At 41.9% G+C, this 23,262-nt stretch overlaps 1 protein-coding gene across 1 annotated transcript in view; it reads right to left on the bottom strand.

Moving 5' to 3' along the window:
* Window positions 1-23,262, bottom strand: part of SORCS1 (sortilin related VPS10 domain containing receptor 1) — a gene marked incomplete at its 5' end in the record, with an annotated part of 364,626 nt that overhangs the window by 225,849 nt on the left and 115,515 nt on the right. The window contains one exon of the mRNA XM_029080271.2: window positions 13,264-13,331. Coding sequence (XP_028936104.1) covers window positions 13,264-13,331 — 68 coding nt within the window. The remainder of the gene's footprint in view (window positions 1-13,263; window positions 13,332-23,262) is intronic.

Raw genomic sequence — 23,262 nt, 5'->3', positions numbered from 1 at the left:
AATTTGCTTCACTAGTTGCAACCATGCAGTTGTGAGAAAAATGAAATGTTTGAAATCAGTTTTGGGTTATTCTGCCTCTACTTCCTTGTAAAAGAATGGAGTGGTTGCCGGTAACTCTTATTAAATATTACATATTTGTAAGCCAGTGTGAAAAGCCTGGCACTGTTATTTAAAGCTTACTGATGATCTAGATCACTATTAATATTCATGATCCTGATTTACATGTTCTTTTTCATGCTACAAACAGAACTAAGTTCTTGATTTACATGGGCTGCACAACAACATTTCCTGACTGGATGCAAGAAGGATCACACTTTTAATGTGGAAATTACATCTGTAGTCTCATTAATGCTGAATATTTTAACCATGAAAAATTGGAGATGAGGGAATTTGTTTATCTAAAGTCTATTTGTTAACCGCAACGTTTGTGACAAGACCAAAGGACAGGAATTGTTCTATTTTGTCTCCTTTTCTAAAGGCAGACTGTAGTCTCCTAAAGCGCTAACACCATGTCTATTCTTTAACTTATAACCCAAATAAATAGGATGGGGAGGAGAGGGAGAGAAATAAGGAGGTGGGAGAGAGAAAAGACAGAAGGAAAATTAATTTAGGGAGATGAGGTGATATCAGGAAGTACGAAGAAAGAGGAAGAGCTAGAGACAAAGGGTTTAGAAACAGAGATGAGAGAGGCAGAGAAAAAGGATGTGTTGTCCAGATCAATGGAAAATTGAGAGAAATAAAGAGAGGAAAAGATGGGAGAAGAGGAGAGACATTGAGGCAAAGTAAGACGTAAAGAATGGCATCAGAACGAATCTAAACATTTTATATTTTGAAACAATTAATGGAGTGGAAATTTCAATATTTAACAGTTTCAGTTGATGGAATTGTGACACTTGCTACTTGGTTATTTACATTCAACAACTTTTATTCAGGTGACCTTTCAGATCAGGAAGTGAGTAGAGTGAAGCAGGGAAAATCTGGATAGCATTCAAAATAAATAATAATTGTGGTATTTATTAAGCACTTATTATGTGCCAGGCACTGTACTAAGTGCTGGGGTGGATACAAGCAAATTGAGTTGGACACAGTTCCCATTTTACTGATGAGTTGACTGAGGGACAGACTAATGGAGTGACTTGCCCAAAGCCATACAGCAGACAAGTGGCTGAGCCAGGATTTGAAGCCAGGCTCGTGCTCTATCCACTAAGCCACGCTGCATCTCTAGCATGAAAACACTAAACTTTATGCTCAGTTCCCATCCATTTCAGAAAAGGGTTCTGATATAAGCAGAAGTCCTGGATTGAGGAAACAGGGGAGAAGCCAACTCTCTTTCTGATCCATGGGGATAAAGTCTTGGAACAATCACTCATATTTATTGAGCTCTTACTGTTTGCAGAGCACTTTAAGTGCTGGGGAGAGAACAACACACTAATATAATAGACACACTCCCTGCCCACAGCAAGCTTACAGTCTAGAGTGGGAACATGGCTTTTGCCTTATCAGCAGAACAACTAAGTCATTTTGGCATCACCCGGCAAAGATAAGCAGTGAGATGTTGAGAATGAAACCAAATTTGGATGTTGGTATAGCCAGGAAGCCAAACACTTCCTAGCTAACCCAGTTACTAAACTTCCTATTGCCAGTAAACACTAAGTTGAATTTGTCAGGTTGGGGTGCTCAAATCCCAACTGGCACTAGGGTTCCCAGAATTCCTTTTTAAGGTATTTGTTAAGCGCTTACTATGTGCCAGACACTTTAGTAAGCGCTGGGGTGGATACAAGCTAATCACATTGGACATAATCCATGTCCCACATGGGGCTCAAAGACTTAATCCCCATTTTGTAGATGAGATAACTGAGGCACAGAGAAATGAAATGACTTGCACAAGGTCACACAGCAGGCAAGTGGCAGAGCCGGGATCCCCAGGTCCTTCTGACTCCCAGGCCTGTGCTCTATCCACTAGACCATGCTGCTTCTCAGTCCTGATTCCTCAGGACTACAAAGCATTTGGGGATCCACTCCAGGTCACTACCATGTGGGAGATCAAGTCTGTGCTGGGGAGGCTTGTGGGTAAATGATCCCACCTTCAAAGACTTACTGAAAGCTCATCTCCTCCAAGAGGGCTTCCTTGACTGAGATCTCACTTCCTCTTTTCCCACTTCCTTCCGCTTCACCCAGATTTGCTCCCTTTATCCACCTCTCCCTTAGTCCCACTGCACTTATGTACATACCCACAATATATACAATAATATCTGTCTCCTCCTCTGGAATATGAGCTCACTGTGGGCAGGTAGTCTGTCTAGCAACTCTGTTTTACTGTACTCTCCCAAGCGCTTAGTACATTGCTCTGCACACAGTAAGCACTCAATAAATATGTTTGATTGATTGATCCCCGCACGGAACACAGTGGTGCTGGGAATGGGCAAAGGGAAAGTGCCTGACACAAGAAGGATGCCACAAGAGAAGCTTGGTGAGGTACAGATTCAGCTCCTTTAACAAAAGCAGCATGGCCTAGAGAACAGAGTGCAGGCCTGGGAGTCAGAAGGACCTGGGTCCTAATCCTGACTCCACCAACTGCCTATTGTGTGACCTTGGATGTAACATTTAACTTCTCCATGCCTCAGTTACTCTATCTGTAAAATGGGGGTTAAGGTTATGAGCCCTATGTGGAATATGGACTGTATGCAACTTGATGAGCTTTTATCTACCTCAGATCTTAGTCCATTGCCTGGTACATAGTAAGCACTTAATTACCATAAAAACAAGCAAACAAAATAAAAAGTAGAAGTCAATTTTTCTTGCCTATGTTTCTTCCCACAAAATATCATTTGCATTGCCTAATCACAGAAGGGGAAGTCTTTTGACATGTACAAGTTCCAATCACATAGGGCTAGGCAAATGCAGCCAATTCCCAAAGTTTTGGGGGGGGGGGCGGAGGGGGGAGGCCGCAGTGTGTGGCTTGTAGAAAATTCTCCCATAATCACAAATTAGAGGAAAAGTGGAACACACAAGGACGTGCTTGCCTTCACTCAGCTGAAAGAGGTAAAGGAATACAGGATTCAAAAATCAGCTCTACTCAAACAGCTCTTTCAGGTTCCGGTCCCATAGGCAGAAATAAATATACATTTTATCTCCCTTCCCCAAAAAGGACCTTTGTCTTCAGTGAACCTATTGCCTCTCCTGCCGGTGCAGTCACAGAAGTCATAGTACCCTGCAATCACAGATTGTTTGAAGCCAATAAACCAAAAGGTGAGGACCTTGCTAATACATCCCAGCAGGGGGAAGTAATAAAAGCTGCATGGAGGAATAACTCTTCAGCACAGCATTTCCCTTTGGATGGAGGAGAACAGTGTGAAAAGTGCAGCAGGTTGATTTATGGACAACTGGCATTTCGGGAAACTTCACCTAAAATAAGAGGAAAAGTTCTCTAGCGGCACAGCGTTCATTTCACTTGCCCTTGAATCCTCACGGCACAAAAATTCTGCTGCACCAATCCTAGACCCTGAGGCTGCCCACACTCCCCTAGTCTTTAACTGAGAATTCAGGCAGCATGACTGATGGCAGTACTTCACCCCCTATTGCAAAGTTAACATTTATTTTACAAAGCGAGGGCTTCAACAGGAGCAGGCTCTGGGTAGGGGAGGAGAGGAAGGGAAATTTAAAAAGGTTAGGTACCATGTCGGTCCTCTGCCAACTCACAGAGTCAGTCAGCCAGAGAAAGGGGCGGAAGGTAGCTGCGGAGACTGGCAGATGCACTCACAGAGATGTCTATAGTTTCCAGAGATCCAGATCTAGTTTGCTGCCTTCAGTGTTCCAACTCCATAAAGCACCTTTACAATACCAACAGGTAAAATCGAATCGCTAAGCATGATTTCCGCTAGGTCAGATTAACCTATACCTTAGCATTTGAATAAGATATATATATTCAGTTATTCACTTCTATTCCACCAGCTGTCCATTCTTTTATGTCTTTCCTCTACGTCCAAGTGAAAGCTCCTTGTAGGCAGGTTATGTGTTGTGTGCTTCTGTTGTACTTTCTCCAAGTTCTTAGGAGAGTGCAAGGTATTGAGTATGTGCTTAATAAATATGATTAAGACCGTAATCTCAACATTTATTTTCAATAGATGACACTTCCACTGATGAGGGAGTTCATTTAAGGTGAGATGCCTGACTGAAAAGGTCAAGGATGGACCAGTACTGCCCAAAGCCTCCATACACAAAGATTCTCCTTTGCTTTGTTATTCTGTCGATTAATTGAAGGACCTGGAATTCCTTTCTCTTCTGCAAATGATGAGCTCTGATTGTGTGTAAGGTTTTTGGGTGCAGCCTGAAATATTACCTCACTCTTTTTTGGACCTATCAGTCAGGGTGCTGGCTGACTTTCAGAGTGCTTAACAATCACAGTGTGTGTTCTTGGCTGTGCCTCTAAAGGGCAGACATCTGCACACAACAACTCTTGAATGTCTGTGTCTAGAAATTTTGCTGATGCTGATTGCCAGAGAAGCTTCCCAGAAAATCAGGAGCATGTTTTATTTCTACCACCCAGGTGTCTTCATTCTCTAGGAGCCTAATATTTTCGATGCAACGATTATAATGCCGGGGTGAGCTGGGAGCATATCAGACAATTAGTCTAGCACTTTCTTCCACACACAGTGGCCGTGTTCCATCACGTATCTTCAGGTCCTCTTCTGTGGGAGGGGCAGAAGGATCCCACTGTCAGGACGATATGAGCGTGAGCTGCTTTTTAATAGTGAAGGATTTCACTGAACCAATCCACGGATTTCACTGAACCAATCCACGTTCCTTTGACCAGTCCTCCTGTGACCTCACCCCCCTGGCAAGGTGGTAGGAGTTAGAGTGGAATTTGTGGACCTGAATGGTAGTGTTTCTGCTCCCTTTCCAGCAGCAACTATACTGCTCCTCACCCATTTTCTTCACCATTGCTGAGTGAAATGGTAACATCTGCTGTTCAAAGCAATAGGCTCTTCCTTGAGAGGTGCCTGGTGAGGGAAGGGGTTGTCTCTATTGCTGAATTGTACTTTCCAAGCGCTTAGTACAGTGCTCTGCATACAGTAAGCACTCAAAAAATGTTTGAAGGTGCTACCAAATTTCAATCTAACAATAGTAATAACAACAACAACAACAATAATTGCATTTGTTAAGCACTTACTATGTGCCAAGAACTAGATTAGGAACTGGGGAACAATCAAGACAATGAAGGCATCTCCAGTCTCTGCCCCATATTGGGCTCACAGTCCCAAGCAGAGAGAGAACAGGTACTGAATCCCCATTTTATAGAAGAGGAAATTGAGTTTCAAAGAAGTTACTGGCCCAAGATCATATAGCCAGTTAACTGGCAGAGACAGGATCTGGGTCTTCAGTATCCCAGGCCCGGGTTCTTTCCACTAAGCCGTACTCCAAAGTCCTGGGCTATGGCCTTGGGACTACCCCAGAAGCAAAAGGTATGGCCTCTGCCCTTATAAAGTGCACAACTAGTGTTGTGGTAATGATGGACACTGACAGGCAGGATAAGAAAAATCTAAAGAAAATAATTGAAGGAAGCATTTTTAGCCAAAGGTTTTAAGCTTCTTCCTCACATACCTTGGATCAGGACTGGCAGAAAGTAGGAAAATATGCATAATTCAATCTGTGCTCTCTCTGTCCTCTAGGGAGGGGATGAGGAGCAGGAAAGTGCCCAAAAAGCAGGCAAGGCCCAGAGTCCAGAATAATCAACCCTGACCCAACCCAAGGGACCTTGGGTTGTGAACCTCAGGTGGCTTGCTATTGTTGTAAGGCTGAACAAATATACAGCTTAGTGAGAAAGCAGGAAGACAGTAAATTAAGAATAGAGTCTCACACTAAAACAAATGAGTTTCCCTGGGGGGATAGAGGGAGGGAAGGGTTCTACAGGAGAGAGAGAAGTGAAAAAAGGAGTGTGGAAGCTCCCAAAGCCATGGAAGTGGATGAAAATTCATTAAATGGCCCAGGCCCTGACCATAAATCCTAGGGGAAATTTACAGAGGGAAAAATAGGTTCCGTGTTAACTAGCACTTCACTGAACATTTAATACAAAAATTACCATCATATAATTTCGTTCTTGAGTATTTCATTCAATCGTAATTATTGAGTGCTTTTACTAAGCATTTGAGAGAGCACAATATAACAATAAACAGACACATTCTTTGCCCACACAAGCTTCTGGTCTAGCTTTCTGGTAAAGGAATTAGGTTTTATCTTAGGAAACGTTTTCTTTGCCCTCAGTAAAGGCTCCCAGCATCTCTTCTTTATGAGTTTCAATAATTCTGGACTAAGCAAAGCAACAAGAATTGGGGTTACCTCCTCTTGATTCCTCCTGAATTTCCACATGGGAATGTGCCAGTAAAAGGAGAGGCCTGTAGGAGTCTTGGCCAATCTCTGGAGTAAATTAAATTTCAGATTATTTGCCTGTTTATGAACCACTGGTCCAAACACTCTGCCCTGCACTGCCTGCGCCCCTCAGGGTGGGGGCAGGGATTGCTAAAAATCCAACATGAAATTATTTTCCTGATAGTTTGGTTTCCTTCTTGCAGAAACAAGTGGAATATGTTCCTCCTCCTCATCTCTTGGTTGACTAAACCCTCATAACCCCCTAATCCCTCTCCCTTCTGCATTGCCTATACACTTGGTCTGAACCCATTTGGCACTTGACATTCACCCCATGCAGAGTTCCCAAGCACTTATATATATACCAATAGTTTATTTTAATGTACATCTCCCCCTCTAGACTATAAACTCCTTGTGGGCAGGGTATGTGTCCACCAACTCTTTTGTATTGTGCTTTCCCAAGCGCTTAGTACAGTGCTCTGGACACAGTAAGCACTAGTTAAGCACTAGACTGTAAGCTTTTGGGGAGGGAATGTGACTGTTTATTGTCATATTGCACTCTCCTAAGCACTTAGTACAATCCTCTGTAGACATTAAGCACACAATAAATATGAATGAATAATGAACTAAGCACTCAAATTGGTAGATTGATAGATCAATTGATAGATCATTGATAGATCTCCACGGAACCCCAGAAGACTTTGGACATAGCACTGTTCCCTCCAGAGACCAGAAATGAAAACATCATGTGTTCATGGAACATGCCTGATGGGTTCAAAAAGATGATATGATCTTTCTGTTCCTGGAAATTCTTTTTTATATTCTGTCAACCTGGAAACATGCATTAGAGTTCCCCTTCCATTCCTCTCCCCAACTCCTCTCCCTATCCTCACCACCCCTTACCAACTCCACTGCTACCCATGGAATGAAGAAGGAGGAGTTGTTATATGAATTTCACTCTTGGACATTCAGGCTAAGGGGAAGACCATATTGGATGAACCAACTCAAGCCTATGAGAATCTGAATTCCTTTCTGCTCCCCAGGTAGCCCAGAAAAACTATAGCTGGACCTCAGGCAAAAAGGATCTTTCATGAGATCTCAAACCACTTTATGGTTCCTGATTAGAATGGTATGTGTCCATTCTAATTAAAATTTAGCTGGCCTCATTATCTTTTGGAAATTCAAGACATAGTCTCTAAGATAAGCTTTGTGGCTGTCCCAAGGCCATAGAATAAGATCAGAACCACCAAGAAGAATAAAATAGGTCAATTTCTCCATCTTTGACTTAACATTTACCACCATTCTTTCAGAAGGCAGAAAGGTAATTTTAAATTGTTGGGAAATTTTTCTTTTTGTTTTTCACTATTCAGTGAATAATAGCATATCAAATTGGGTAAAATGTCAAATATAAAGCAATTAGGTAATAAAAGGTAATATCCTTTTAAGAAAACACAATATTGCTCCCCTTAGGGATTGGAGCAGAACTATCTTAACACCTCAGCATATCTCCCAGAGAGCTTTGATTACCTTAATTCAAGAAAAAAAAAATGAATTTATTTTTCTTAGCCTCTCTGTATCTGGATTTTGACATTTTATTTATCTCAACCTTTAAATATATCTTACTTCAGTATAGTAAAACCCCATCTTCTTCCAAATATCAAAGCTTAATCCTCTTTGTGATGTAGGGGAATGGAGAAACAGGACAGAAGTGGAGAAAGGGAACTCAGCTCATTTTTCTGTGACAGCTCATCCTTCTCCTCCATTTTCTTTGGTTTTGAATTACAAAACAGACAATTTTTTATAAAGCCTAGAAGGCTAGATGTTGGATCAGGGTGTAATCAATGTTCTGGGTGGGAACTCTGCATTTCATTCATTCAATCTTATTTATTGAGTGCTTACTCTGTGCAGAGCACTGTACTAAGCGCTGGAAAGTACAATTTGATGACAGATAAGAGACAATCTCTACCCAACAACAGGCTCACAGTCTAGAAGGGGGAGACAGACAACAAAACAAGTAGACAAGCATCACTACCATCATTTGGTTTGATGATACCCACTTTGGTCTAGTGATATCCACTTTGGTTGTTGAGGGCATACTGAGCCTGTGAGAATTACAAAGCATGAAGAAAACTCTACGGTTCTGGCTGCCTCTCTTGCTCTGGGTTACTAAGAATCCATGAATTCATGGACCAAAACAATTATAACTGGTCATATCCTGAAATACACCGTAAATGCCGGCAGCTGCCTCACCGAGGTAGCGGCAGGAAGAACGCCCTGGGGATAACTTACTTCCGTCACTGCCACCTCCTCCTCATCCAAAGCGGCAGGTGCCTGGGTAGCCAATGGCTGAGAATGGTTTTTAAAAACAGTTTGCCTCAAGTCCAACAGATGAGCTGTTGTCATTACACTCCCTCCCACCCCTTATTGGGGAATGCCTGCTCACCACTGCTTTTTCTTTGTCAAAACAAAAGTTTCAAAGTGTGTCATTTTTATTCATCACATTTGTAAAAAGCACTCTCAGCACTCAGGCATTCTGCTCTTTCTGAAGGTCCTAAGTCGGTTGTCTTTTTAACTATTTGGACATGTAGATCATCATTCTACCTGGGTCTTAGGGACAGAACTCTGGTCTGCGACCCCATTCACCACTAAGTCCAAACAGATGAGTTTCCCCGGCTCAGCCCTCAAGGAGGGAGGGGAAGAAGCGTCTCACTCTAAATAGCCAAAAGCCAATCCCCACCCAGAATATTTCAAAAGTAGGCTCCTCCTCTAGACTGTAAGCTCACTGTGGGCAGGGAATGTTTCTACCAACTCTCCCAAGCTCTTAGTACAGTGCTTGGCACACAGTAAGTGCTCAATAAATAGCAAAGATTGCTTGCTTGACTGAAATGTCTCTAGGACGCCTGATGGAGTGTTGGCCTTAATCAATGCAAAGCCTGCTTAACACTAGTCAACTCGGGAAAACTACAAAATTAATTAGCCAAGGATACTAAACAATCTGTGAGACCAGTAGTATTGGTCAAAGAGAAGTCATTCCCTCTGATATAGTACTGTATAGGATAAGGAATTCTAGTAAATGGGAGCCCTGTAGTGGGAGAGGAAGTGAGGTCCAATGGAAAGGTCTTGTGCCAGAGAGTCAGAAAGTCTGAGTTGTAGCTACCATGGCCATTCATCCAGTTTTATACAGGACACTCTATTTCACAGCTAATCTGTCTCACCCTCCGATGGCTCCTTCTCCACGGCTTTCAAAATGCCCATGTATCCCCTATCTTAAAAAAATCTTTCCCTAGACCACACTGTACCCTCTGTTTATCCCCTAATGTTAATTTCCAACCTCCTTGAAAAATGTTTACAACTACTGCTTCCACTTCTCCAATACTCATCTAGACCCCTTGAAATCCAGATTTCAATCCTTCCATTCCAGCCCTTCACCAAAATCACTAATGATCTCATTCTTGCCAAGTCCAGTGTCCTCTATACCATCCTAATCCTCATCCTCTTAGCTGCCTTTGACAGGTAGACCATCCTCTTCTCGTGGCAACATTACCTAACCCTGGCTGGACTGACACTGCCTTCTCCTGGTTCTCCTCTCTCTCTCTCTGGCCAATACTTCTCTGTCTCTTAGCTTCTCCTCTGCCTCCCACTCAACTGTGGGAGTCCCTCAAGCCTCAGTTCCATGTCCCTTTCTATTCTCCATCTACACCCTCTCCCTTGGAGAACTTATTCACTTTCAGGGCTTCAACTACCTTCTTTATGCAGATGGTTCCCAAATCTGCATCTCCAGTCCCGCTCTATCTTGTTCTCTACAGTCTCGCATTTCCTTCTGCCTTCAAGACAATTTAACTTGGATGTCTAAAAGAGAACTCATTTCCCTCACAAACCTTCTCTACCCCCTAACAATCCCATCACTCTAGATACCAAAACCCTCCCTGAGTCATAAGCCCAAAACCATGGCATTACAAAAATAACAACAATTGTGGCATTTTTTTAATGCTTACTATGTGTCAAGCACTGAAGCAAGTGGTAGGATAGATACAAGATAATCACATCAGAATATTTGTCCCACATTGGGGTCACAGTCTATGGTGAAGGGAGAAGAGGTACTGAATCCCCATTTTACAGATGAAGAAACTGAGGCACAGATGAGTTAAGTTTCTTGCCCAAGGTCAAACAGTAGCAAATGGCAGAGCTGGGACTAGAACCTAGATCATTCACTCATTCATTCAATTGTATCTATTTGGTGATTACTGTGTTCACATCCTTCTAACTCCTAGGCCTATGTTCTTTCCACAAGGCTCTCTCATTCAACCCTAACATTCAGTCTGTCACTAAACCCTGTCAGTTCTACCTTCACAACATTTCTAGAATCTGTCCCTTCCTCTTCTCTCCAAACTGTTACCACTCTGGTCCAAGCACTTGTCATATCCCACCTGGACTACTGCATCAAACTCCTTACTGACCTCCTGCCTCTCCCCACTCCAGGCCATATTTCACTCTGTCACCTGGATCATTTTTCTAAAAAAAAAAAAAAAACCCTTAGTCTATTCCTCATTTACCTTCAGTGGTTGCCCATCCATCTTGGCACCAAAACAGCTCTTCCCTTCTTGCCTAATTTTGCTTGACTCCTAAAACCTAAGATGCACATTCACTCCAATAACACTGACCTTCTTACTTTACCTGAATCTTTTGTTTCTCCCTGTCAACCCCTTTTCACCACCTCCCCCTTCATATCTGACCTTCACTAACCCCATCTTCAAACCTGTAAAAATCATATCTCCAAGAAGTCTTCCCTAATTCTAATCTCCCCTCCCTTTTCTCCCTCCCTTCAGCATTAACTATGCACTTTGGCCTGAAATAATCATGGTATTTGTCAAGTGTTTACTATGTGCCAAGTACTGTTCTAAGTGCCAGGGTACATACAAAGTAATCAGGTTGGACACAGTCTGGGCCCCACACAGGGCTCATAGTCTTAATCCCCATTTTCAGATGAGGTAGCTGAGGCGCAGAGAAGCTTAGTTGACTTGTCCAAAGTCACATAGCAGAAAAGTGGCAGAGCTGGGATTAGAACCCATTTTCTCTGACTCCCCAGCCTGTGCTCTTGCCATGCTGCTTCCCTAAGTACTTGAATTCTCATCCTACACACATGGCCTATTGGAAGGAACATGGGCCTATGAGTCAGAGGACCTGAATTCTACCCCTTACTCTGTCAATTGCTTGTTGTTGGGTAAGTCACTTGCCTTCTCTGTACCTGATTTTTGCCATGTATATGATGGGAATTAAATGTCTGTTCTTTCTCCTACTTAGACTGTGAGCCCCTTGTGAAACAGGGACCGTCCAACCTGATAAACTTGTATCTACCCAAGTGCTCACAATAGTGCTTGACCCATAATAAGAGTTTAACAAATACCATTATTATTAGCCTTATACTTTGCTACATCTCCTTTCTGTAATTCATTCTAATGTCCACCTCCCCCACTAGATTGTAAACTTTTGGATAGCAGGGATCATGTCTACCACCTCTATTGTATTTTATTCTGTACACAGTAAATGTTCACAAAATACCATTAGTCTGCACCAGGCAGAAGCCTTTAGATCTGGTGTTTTTATTTTCAGTGCCCATCTTCCTTCCATCTCTGCTTCACTCCTTATGCCTGTGGTTTAGAGGAGATGTGGTCTAGGAGATAGAGTAAGGGCCTAGGAGTCAGAAGAAGCTGGGTTCTAATCCCAGCTCTGCCACTTGTCTGCTGTGTGTTGTTGGGCAAGTCACTTAACTTCATTCATTCGGCCTTATTTGTTGAGCACTTACTGTGTGCGGAGCACTGTACTTTGTAGAGTCAATACAAAAGACATGCTCCTTGTCATGCCTCAGTTACCCCATCTGTAAAATGGGGATTAAGATGGTGAGCCCTCTGGGGAACAGGAACTGTGTCCAAACTAATTATCTTGTATCTACCACAGTGCCTAGAACAGTGCCTGGCAACTGAAGGACTGAAATACCACAATTATTATTATTATGATTGGTACTAGGAAAGAAAGCAATGTCTCTGGAACAAGATCATAGGGTGGGAATCCTCCAAGAAATGCTGGAGTTTTTGGTGGCTCAGACATCACTTTGCCTATGTGGTGAAGAGTTAGTGTGTGTGCCCACTGAAAAAAGCACTAGATCATGTGGGTCTGTGGCTGGTATCTGCAAGGGCCAGTGACCACTCTGGTTCTAGTCCTAGCTCTGTCACTGACCTGCTGTTCTTTGACTTGCTAAGGGGATTTCCCGGGCTTGTGTACAGAGGGTACTTTTGACAGAAGTGAAGCAGGGCCGAGGAGCAGTACTGGTTTTAACAGAAATTTAAGTTCTCTCAGGCTTATGAGATTCTCTGTACAAAGTGGACACACAAAGCTCTTTGCATGATGGTGACAAAGATAATGAGGATGAAGACATTTGATAAACTGGGGAGGGGGTGAGGTCATCACTGTTAGGTCAAGTGCAAATTGGCAGGTCGGGTGAAAATTTCTGCAGGCCTAGGAAACATCTTTGCTGCTATTTGCAGCAAGAGCCCAACAGAGCTGATTTCTCTCATCAATGCTGGGACACGCACAAATAAAAACAAGAATTTATCAGCCTTCAGCAAGACCATATCTTGGAAAAGCAACAAACAAAAATGAGTCCCGAACTGAATTATGAGGAGAGAAACAATGGTGAGAAAAACAGTATCTTGTCCCCAAGGCTCAGACTCATCACTAAAGAGAAGAGCAGACAAAGCTGGAAACAACAAGAGAAGGAGGAAAAAGGCAGGTTGAGTCAACCTTCCCCTGCATAGGAGAAAAGAGAACCCAATTAAATGCAACAAGAGAATAGTGTTGGTGTTTAAGTAACTTGGTAATTATTAGCTCAATTTATCTACATACCTCCAAAGTGAGCTCTCTGTGATGCTCCCCAGGTTGTAGTCATACAGCTTTGTCAGAATTAGAATCACCTGAAGGCAAAAAAAAAGAAATCATGGTTAGTCTCAAACAATTACAATCTCAGAGAACTGAAATGACCCAGGGGAGGGCTTAGAATTCCTTTAATGGGCGCTTAGCATAATTGAATGAATTGTTAAAGCCCTTGCCTAAACTGACATGGAAAGGGTTTGTCTAGCCAATATGCTGAACTACTCAGACCCTTCCCCCAAGCCAGCAAAATCATTCTCAGCCAGAGCATTTTAACTCCTTGTACCACACAGGAAGATCATTGGGGTATTTGAGTGCCTTCTGTGTGCAGAACACTAGATGAAGCACTTGGAATTCAATGGAATTAGTAAACAAGACCCCCACCTTCATCACCCTCAACCTTTGTCTCCTGCTCTATAACCTTCATCCAAGCTCTGCCTTACTCAGACACCTTTTCTGCTTGGGTGCACCACAATGCCTCCTTCCCCTTGTCAATATCCATTCAAGACCACTTCCTCCACTGTTACAACCCATGGCTTTGCTCCTCTCAATCAACTCACTCTAGTACTTCCTTGTAATGGTTCCTGGATGGCACATAGCACAATACCCACCCATAAAGCTGCAAGCATAACTCCAAGAAGTCCTCACCAATCCCACGCAATTCACTTCACACACTTCAGTAAACAGCTAGTCAATGACTGGCAAACAGAGCATGGAAAACTGGAGGATACAAGTGTATCCTAACGTGAGACCTACCAGACAACAATATGCAAGCAGAACTAATCTCTCAGGAACTAATGTTGTTCTGGACTAATCTGTTCAGAAATAGACCTATGTTCAGGCGATCTTTCTCTTGTGCAGCCAATATCATTTGAGCACATGTAAAAGGAATGAGTTCTTCTGACAGACCAATGTGGTCCAGGCAACAAATGCTGTAGAAATACAGGTTTTTGAACTGTTCTCAACTGTGCATGGAAGTTGGTATGTTTCCAGCAAAGCTGTGTAAAAGCAAACACATTTCTCGAAAGCTCTCATGGATAATGTCAACTGGCTATTCAAGGTGATGGAATTGATGAATGATGCTGACTGATGTTGCTTGCTCATGTTCCCAGTTAGACTATAAGCTTCTGAGGGCAGGGGGGAACTTTTCATTTCTATTAATATGGACCACAAACCCCCGGACCTCCAAGTGGTACTTTCTTGCAGTCTGATTACTTGACTTGCCACTGCTCATCAGACACTAATGCATCTCACAGATATGTATGAGTTTTACCTGCCCTCAAAGCTAAGGTACCATAGTCAGCAGGCAGTTGGTTTGGGAATTGCATGGGAATTTAAATTGCTGATTTCTCATTATCCAGTTCTACAATTATTCCTATAAAACCTTGTATTGAAATACCAGAATTGCCCAGGGGAAGGCTGAATCTGAGGTTTAGCACTCCGGACTTCTCCCACTCTCTTATATCTCCACCTTTCCCACTCAGAAGAGGAAGGGGATCCACCATCGTTATTTGAAGTGCCCACCATGATTTGGGGGGAAAAAAACAAAAAGTCTTGAAGGACCTAGTGAATCATCCTGCTTTGGACCTCATTTTTCTCCTAACAAATAATACTGTTACGAAGAAGGAGGTGTTTTTGGTGACAATGAATGGAATCAAGGTTAAGCAAATAGAGGAGAGGTGTGGTCTGCCCTCCGAGTGTGCTTCAGTGAGTGTAAAAGGACCATGTCTGCACCTTCCATTTCAAATTCATGGAAACAAAATTCAGCACCAAGAAGGTCCATTCTTGCCCATGATGTCTGCGATCTCTTAATGCTGCTTGACATTAGGATGGCTAAAGCACTTGAGGAATTGTGCCCCAAACAATCCACATACCAGGAAGAGAATTTAAATACCCAAGTTTATTATTTTATCATTTATGTGTTCATGCCTCATAGCCCTTCACTTCAGATGATTAAAGTGTCCAGTCTGCTTGGGTTTCTATTTAAAGTTGTTTCATTCCTGGTTCTGACATCCCAGGACAATTACTTTACCATTATTAGTTTCTACAGTATGGGAAAACTTAAATCACCTTGAAGGAATTTCTCAAAACTGACACCAGGCCCATCACAATAATTCCATTCAGAATGACTTGTAAGCCTTCTGAACTGGACCTTCTATTCCTAGATAATTCCATCCTCAGTAACTTGGCACAACATCCACTCATGAGTAGCATTTACAGAAATGCAGAGCAATATAGAAGTGCTTGGGATAGTTAAAAAAAAAGAGAGAAAGAAGATACAATTCCTTCTCTTAAAAGCTTAGGGTATAGCAGGGTAGATAGACACAAATAAATTGAGAAGGAGCATGGCCTAGTGGGCAAAACACAGGCCTGGGAGTCAGAAGAACCTGGGTTCTAGTTGTGATTCCGCCACTTGTCTGCTGTGTGACCTTGGGAAAGTCATTTAACTTCTCTGTGCCTCAGTTCCCTCATCAGTAAAATGGGGATTAAAGCCATGATCCCCATGTGGGACATGGACTGTGTACAACCTTGTTCCTACCAGAGCACTTAGAATGGAGCTTGCCATATAGTAAATGCTTAACAAATGCCATTAAAAAAAATTACACGCAGGGGGATAGAGTACATGAGATGAGAACAGAAGTGTTATGGTGATTGTGGCTACTAGGCGCTTAGATGGCACAGAAAATCGCAGTTGGGGTATACAAGGTTGATGGAGATGTGATCTTGCAGGGGAGATCGATTTACTCCAGATAGTCACGGGAGTATGCATGAATATTCTTAATCTTTCTCTCACTGAAGGTGTCTTACAAAACTTTTCAGGAGGGCTTTACAATTCGAGGCAGCCCCAAAGGACTGTTGGCATTTAAAGGTCTTCACGGCCAACTTCCTTCTCATAGGCAGAACAACGCATTGGAGCCAGTTGCTTAAAAAGTTCCTCCATTAGCAGAATGCCAGCCTGTAGTAGGTGCTGGGCACCCTATTGGGATGTCAGATGGCATTCCTACAGTGGGGGCATATGCTTAACAGATCTTAACGCCAATTAAAACTCTAAGTGCTAAATTTCAATCCCTACCAGCCCAGGAATGCTTATCAGGGGCAGCAGGGTGGCTGTTTGTTGAAGATACAGAATGATGCTGTGGCCGTTTGTTGAAAATACAGAACGATGCTGTCTCTCTACCTTGGTGCATTTTGTCAAATTGACTATAAATCTTCCACTAAAGAAATGGAGGTGTGCACATCAAGCATTTCTGGATAGATGCTCTCCTGATACAATGCAGCAGTAAACTAAATAACCAAGTTCAGCTTGGTCTCTCACCGTGTCAACCATTCAACTGAAGTGGGAATTAAGGGCGGCACGGGTGGTGAAACGCTGTAACTCAGTGTACAATGGTGTGAAACTACACACACACACACACACAGCAACACCAAGATATTAAGTAGTTCTCAGAGCAGTAAGAACTAATCAAAAAAAGTGTGTCCACCCACCCCCTCCTTTCTTTTCCGGTTAGTAAAACTAAAATGCCAGTGATATGCAGAGGCAGGTTATCAATACCGCACAAGGAGAGGCGTCTTTTATGGCATTTCAAAGCATATCAGCTTGAATCAATCTATTTAATCTTTCTGTTTTCAGAAGGAGAGAGAGACGGGAGACTCGCTAACCTTTAGTTACGCTTCTAATTGATTGGCGAGCGTGCTCCAGTGTCTTCCCTGAGTCTCCCTCGCCACACTGTCCTTTGTTAACAGCTTCTCCTTTCGTGGATATTTGGCAAGCCTACTGACAGCTCACCAGAGAATATGTGAGTGTGTGTGTGTGTGTGTGTGTGTGTGTGTGTGTGTGTGTGCTTTACACTCTACACAGCTAAAGCACCTTGGTTTTCTAAGATGGTGCTACTGAGGGAGCGATGTAAGACACACAAATGAATGGCAGCAAGGAAGAAAGTCATGGGTAATCAGGAGAAAACCTGCCAGCCCCAATTCTTGGGCAATCAGTCAATCAAGGGTATTTCTTGAGCACTTTCCACATGCAGAGCACTTTACTAATACTCAGGAGAGTACACAGAGTTGGTTGGCATGTTCGCTGCCCACAAGGAGATTACAGTTTAGAAGGGGAGATAGAATTAGTATAAATTATGGATATGTATCTAAATGCAGCAGGGCTGAAGTGGAGTGAATATCAAGTACTTAAAAGATAGAGATCCATGTGTATAGGCAATGTGGAGAGGAGACAGAATAAGGGAAAAGAGGGTTTAACTTGGGGAAGGCGTCTTGGAGATGTTGTGATTTTAGGCTCTGAAGAAGGGGAGTGGCTGGAGAATATTTTCTGCATTTCTTCCCACCTGTTTGAGTTTACTATCAGACTTTAAAAGGTATTGAAACTCCACAAAGATTGTAAAGGGGATGAAAAAAACAAACACACTCTCCCCACCTACACCACTCCAGAAATTCACATTCAGACTCCCCCAACCTCCCCTTTTACCCAGAGTTTTGCTTTTACTACAAAAGAGCATGGAAACAGGGTGCCTGCTGCCATGGGAAGTAAGATATATCCTGAGAGCCCATTCCTTCTGGGTTTAGAGTGAGAGGGGATTACATCCCTGAAGTGAAGGATTAGCTGGCAGGTTTTTCCACAGATCAGATGCAGTCTCGGTGAGGCTGGCATTCAACAGGCAGATTTGCCTACCAATTCGATCCTGCCTGGGGGATCCACTTAGAGGATGGGGGTGGAAGGAGCAGATCATAAACCAGTGCTTAAAAGGAGGAATCCAAACAACAAAGGTTTCCCATAAAGGCTTTCAGTTGCCCTAGGGAATCACAGACCAGCAAAACTGCTCCGTACCTTTCAGTCCATGTGTTGAACTTCTTCCCACAGTGCTGAAAAACTCAAGCCCATATCAAAGGTATTTATGAATATCATTGTGATCTAGATAAAAAGTGGCATTTGCAAAGCCCATAACCTTTTTCTTTCTGCATCAAAAAATTCTCTCACCTGTCTTTAACTCCATTTCTTATGCTTCAAGCAATCCATTTCTCCCCACCTTCCATCCTCCCCTCAAGACACTGCATTCTTGCTCTCTCTGTGATGATACAACAAAGACAGATGCTCAACCTCTTTGTTCATCAGAAGTTAAGCCTTTGAGAGACCCAAAATCCTCCCTGGAGAGGAATAAAAACCTCAGCCAGTTTGCACACAAGGCCACAGTCACTTGTCAATCAAGGAGTTCACCAAACAAATCGTTCCAAGCAGAGCTTCCAGGAAAGGGTAAAAGGTTCAATTATAGACTAAATCTGCCCTTAACTGTCCTAAATCACCATCCAAATGATAGTAACGTAGGCATCTTCATGTTTACCTGTTCAAAAAGCTTTAAGTGATTATAATAACTTAAAATGGAATGCTAAAATAATGTGTACAAAGTAAAAAATGGTATTTGGACAGTTCAATTGCTCTGACACACCTGATCTAATAATCTTCAGACCCACATAAAAATGCCAGCACTTTTGAGAAAGATATAAGAAGCTCATGCCCTAAAAAAGCTGCTGAGTTTTTATGGGGATGGAGATACTGGAGGCTGAGGTCTCAGCATTAAATGAACAATCAGAAGTGGAAGGTTTGGCTTGTTTGCTAAATGTTTAGACTCTCCATTGAATCACCACCTAGGCTCTTCCTAACTGCCACTGTCAACCATGATTTATTGCTCTGGATTTATGAGGAGGTATAGTGGGGCTGAAGCAGCAGGCATGCTGGAGGGAAAAGGAAGGGAGCAAGAAAAAGACAATTCTGCCACAATCTCATGGATAAAGTTGAAGAAAGGGCTTTCCCTGGAGATCCTCTAGTGGAAAAAAATTAGCCAGGATAATGTGGCAAATATAAAATGCCTCACGGGCTGCTTATTTGAAGCTTACTATAGCACATAAAAGTGAAGAATTAGCAAGCAATGAATAATTTATTTAGCGCTTTACTGTTGTTTTAAACAAATCACTTTCATGAAAGCAATGTGTAGTCAAGCAATAAATCACTGTTTAGCACTCTGTCACCAAGAAAAGGATAGCACTTGACAGAATTATTGAATGGCATTGCCATGGCTATGAGGCAAGTACAATAGAGATAAAGGTGCTGTCCTTGAATAATAGACATTTTGGCCATTTCAAGAGAATAAGGTGGATTTGTCATATGGGAGGGAAATACTAGAATGGATGTATCACATTCTAAACCTGAACCAATCACACTTTCCACTAGTTGGTTTTTTCCACACTGTTTCTAAACCTGTTTTGATAATTAGCAACGTCATCTGTAGTAATACTCTAAATGGGTGAGCCAATTCAGGCAGAATAAATAATGACCCTGGATGTCTTTTCTCATTAAATCTGACTTCAATTTTTTTTTTTAAATCCTTGCAATTTCTTCCCCCCCACCAAAAAGTGTGATTCCAAGCCCAAACTGGCCCCATGGGAATATAACTTCTTCATTTACAAGTCAAACAGTAGAGCTTCTTTGTTACAAGTCAAATGATGGTTTTTGCTCACCGGCAATGCCTACAACATAATTCAAGGTCTGAAAAATCTGGCTATGATCTACCTCTTCTCATGTCAGTAATATGTGATTTTTACTATTAGAACTCAGCAGGGCCCCTCGCACTGGGGAATGAGACAGAGAAGTTCAGTTGCTCCACTTATGTGTTTGCTCGGCTGTCGGCTCCCAAATCAAAACCTCCATGGTATCAAGGGTTCATAACCAGACACACAGAGTCTGACTTCTGAAATTTGTGGTCTCTGATAAACACCTTGCGGCCACTTTTCCCATTTTCCCATTTTAAATGGTTCCAGAGGAAGGAGCTCTTTGCTTGTCTCCAAAAAAAGTTGGATCAACTAAAAATAACTCTTAGGGCTGTTTTTCTGAGAATGATAGCAATTCTGTAAACCTAACTCTTTGATTTGGTATGCCTGTATTTAAGCCTTTATTAACACTGCATTTGTGATTCTGAAAGTGTTTTTGTTGGGCTTAAAATAACTATCTGGTAGGGTTCTGAAAACCTATATACAACATTTTGACCTGACATACGTACTTGAGAACAAGTTTCAGTTCACGGTATCTGAATAACTAAGGTGTTTAGTCTCCTGTTAGAAATGTGGGAGTAGAATCAGTTTCCTTAACTCAAAATCAAGCAATCAGTAGTACTTATTAGACATTTAACGTGTGCACACCAGTGTATAATGCTTGGGAGAGTCAAGTGCAACAGAGTTGGTGTTATGATCTCTGCCCATAAGGAGCTCACAATCTGAGCTCTTTGAATGTAAAAAATGGTTAAATGTCCTTTTGCTGTCCCAAACCTTTGCAAAATATACATGATCACATATCTACATACTTGCATGAACTTAAAATTACTTTCTAAAAAAGGAAAAAACCTCTTATAATCCTGCAAAAGTAAATAAGTTTATGTTCCCAGAAGATATGCAAATAATAAAAATGAAACAGCATTTTTTTGCTATCTACCTGACATCAACAGTTTTCTTCCTAGGATGAGTGGCTATTTATAGGGTGAGTTTTATCAAATGAAGTTATACCATATCCGAATGGGATAGCAATTTTTTTTATTGAATTAGGTATATTTTGAGATGTCATCATCTAATAGAAAGAGCATAGAATGGGAATCAGGAGACATTGTCCCAATACCAGCTCTTCTACTAGTCTACTACATGACCCTAGGCTAGTCATTTAACCTCTCTGGGCTTTTGTTTCCTCACTTGTTACATGAAGACAAGACATCTTATAAGCCTCCTGTGGACATGGATGTGTCCAACCTCCTAACCTTCTATATGCTCCAATGTTTAAGTCAAAATGAATCTATGTGTAAACTCCATCTAGACTGTAAGCTTGTTTCTGTTCATCATTGTATTGTACTCTCCAAGCATTTAGCATAGTGCTCTGCAACAGTAGGCACTCAATAAATACAATTGAATGACGGAATGAATATGTGAGTACCAGAGTCTCATGATCAGTTAACAAATGAGTTTTTCAGCCGGATGGAAATCATCCTCATTCTAGTAAGACTTATCAACTATAACTTTGCTTGCTAGTACATTCATGGCGTGAAATCATGAAGCTAATTTTGTTGATTCCATGTGCTAAAATGTTCGAAATGTAAAATTTGGTCACCAACCCCTAAGGGATGACTAAAGGCCCTTACTGTCTCTGAGCATTTCTCAACAATGGGGTTACTGTGTAAAGGTACAGCAAAGAATAGAAGATCATATTCTGCCAGCTTTTCTGCCCTGTTTATGAATTCTCAGCTCTTTCCAGTTTAATGGGGATCTGGGCAGTGGTGGGGGGAGATAAAGGACAACAGGTGGGGAGGCATGGAGAGAGAGAAAAAGAGCTAAGTCAACTAACTTCAGCTAATTAATTATTTCTATATCGTGACTGTAAATCAATAGCAACCCAAGTTCTAAACCCTCATCCTGGCTAAAAAGCCACCCTGTCAATCACAATCCATCAACCCTCCCTGTAACCGGCTTTGCTAATCTTTGTCTAACCAACAGGAAGTTCTCTAGTTACATACACTGGCTCACAGACTCAGGCTAAGATGAAAACAGGCAAGTGGCAGATATATGTTAAAAAAAAATGCTAAAGGCATTGGGAGACCAATTGAAATGCAAAGGTCATATTTTCTAGGATGTTTATAGATTGTAATTTGTAAGGTTGCAATTTCACATGTTGTCAATAATTTCAAGTGGTAGGGAATTACAACTCTTAATAGGCCATCAATTCTTCATTCTTCTGTTTGCCTCGATCTCCAAGGAGCTTCAATCTACTTTATTTGGGCATCTTCCTCAAACTTTAGCATAAAGGTTTCACTTACTTAAGGAAAGAGACAAAGATAGTTCAATGAAAGAATTCCCTGGCAAACACCAAGGGATTAAACCAATAGAAAGCTCAGGTATCAGATTTGGGCTATAAATACATGTTAAAGGTCTATCCTCAGTGGTCCCTGGTGTTCCAGAAAATGTGGTTATACTGTCAATCTCTAAGAGAAGCTCTTATTTATTATTTGCATTTTTGGAAGGGGGGGGAATAATTTTGTTGAAAAGCCCCGGATGCCAAAGATGATCCAGTTAGAGCAGTTTCCTAATGATGCAGCTCCTGCGATTGTTAGATGATGAGGGAGGCTATCAAGGAAGCACCCCAAGCGGTAGTGCTGGTTTCACAATTGGAATTTAATTTCTAGTTCTGGTGAGGCTGTCTGGTAGATCTGACACCTGAGGATGAGCTTCAGGAAAAAGGAAATGTGTATACCCTCATACAGCACTGATCCCTGGAGGAAACACTAATTACCTGTCAGAGCTTCCCTGGCAAAACCTTTAGTCTGTAAAGTCCTTGTGACCAGGGATCTCATATCCCTACTCTTCTGTTCCTGTACCCTCCCAAGCGGTCCGTACAGTGTGCTACACACAGTACAGTCTCAAAATGATTAATTGAAATGTGAGATTAAATTACACATCGTTTTGAGGGAAAGTCATTTCCATCCAGCTGATGTGGAACACTATTGCCCTGCAATAATAGTTTCCTACAGTTAGGAGTTTTTTTGGCCATGGCCAATACCCAGAAGAAAATACAAAAACAAAAATCCTGTAGTTTACCTAATATTGTTATCATCAAATATGTTCCTGAGAGTCCAAGGCAGAGATGCAAACAGTATGACCTAAGGCAAATCACTTCTCTCTATCTCATTTTTCCTCATTTGCAACATGGGGATACTAATTCCTGTTTTTCTACCTACCTCACAGGGTTGCAGTGAAAACAAAACAAAAACCAATCGATCATATTTGATGCTTATATATACAGAGCACTGTACCGGGCGCTTGAGAGAGTACAATATAACAGAGTTGGTAGACATATTCCCTGCCCACAAGGAGCAAAGTGAGAAAGCTAATGTGAAAATCACTGGGGAATAAAAGTGCTAAATAAAAACCTAGGCATTA

The sequence above is a fragment of the Ornithorhynchus anatinus genome, chromosome 16, assembly GCF_004115215.2.
Source record: "Ornithorhynchus anatinus isolate Pmale09 chromosome 16, mOrnAna1.pri.v4, whole genome shotgun sequence".
Classification (NCBI taxonomy): Eukaryota; Metazoa; Chordata; class Mammalia; order Monotremata; family Ornithorhynchidae; genus Ornithorhynchus; species Ornithorhynchus anatinus.
The sequence above is the reverse complement of the archived record's forward strand: the minus strand, read 5'-3'. Positions and strand labels throughout refer to the sequence as shown.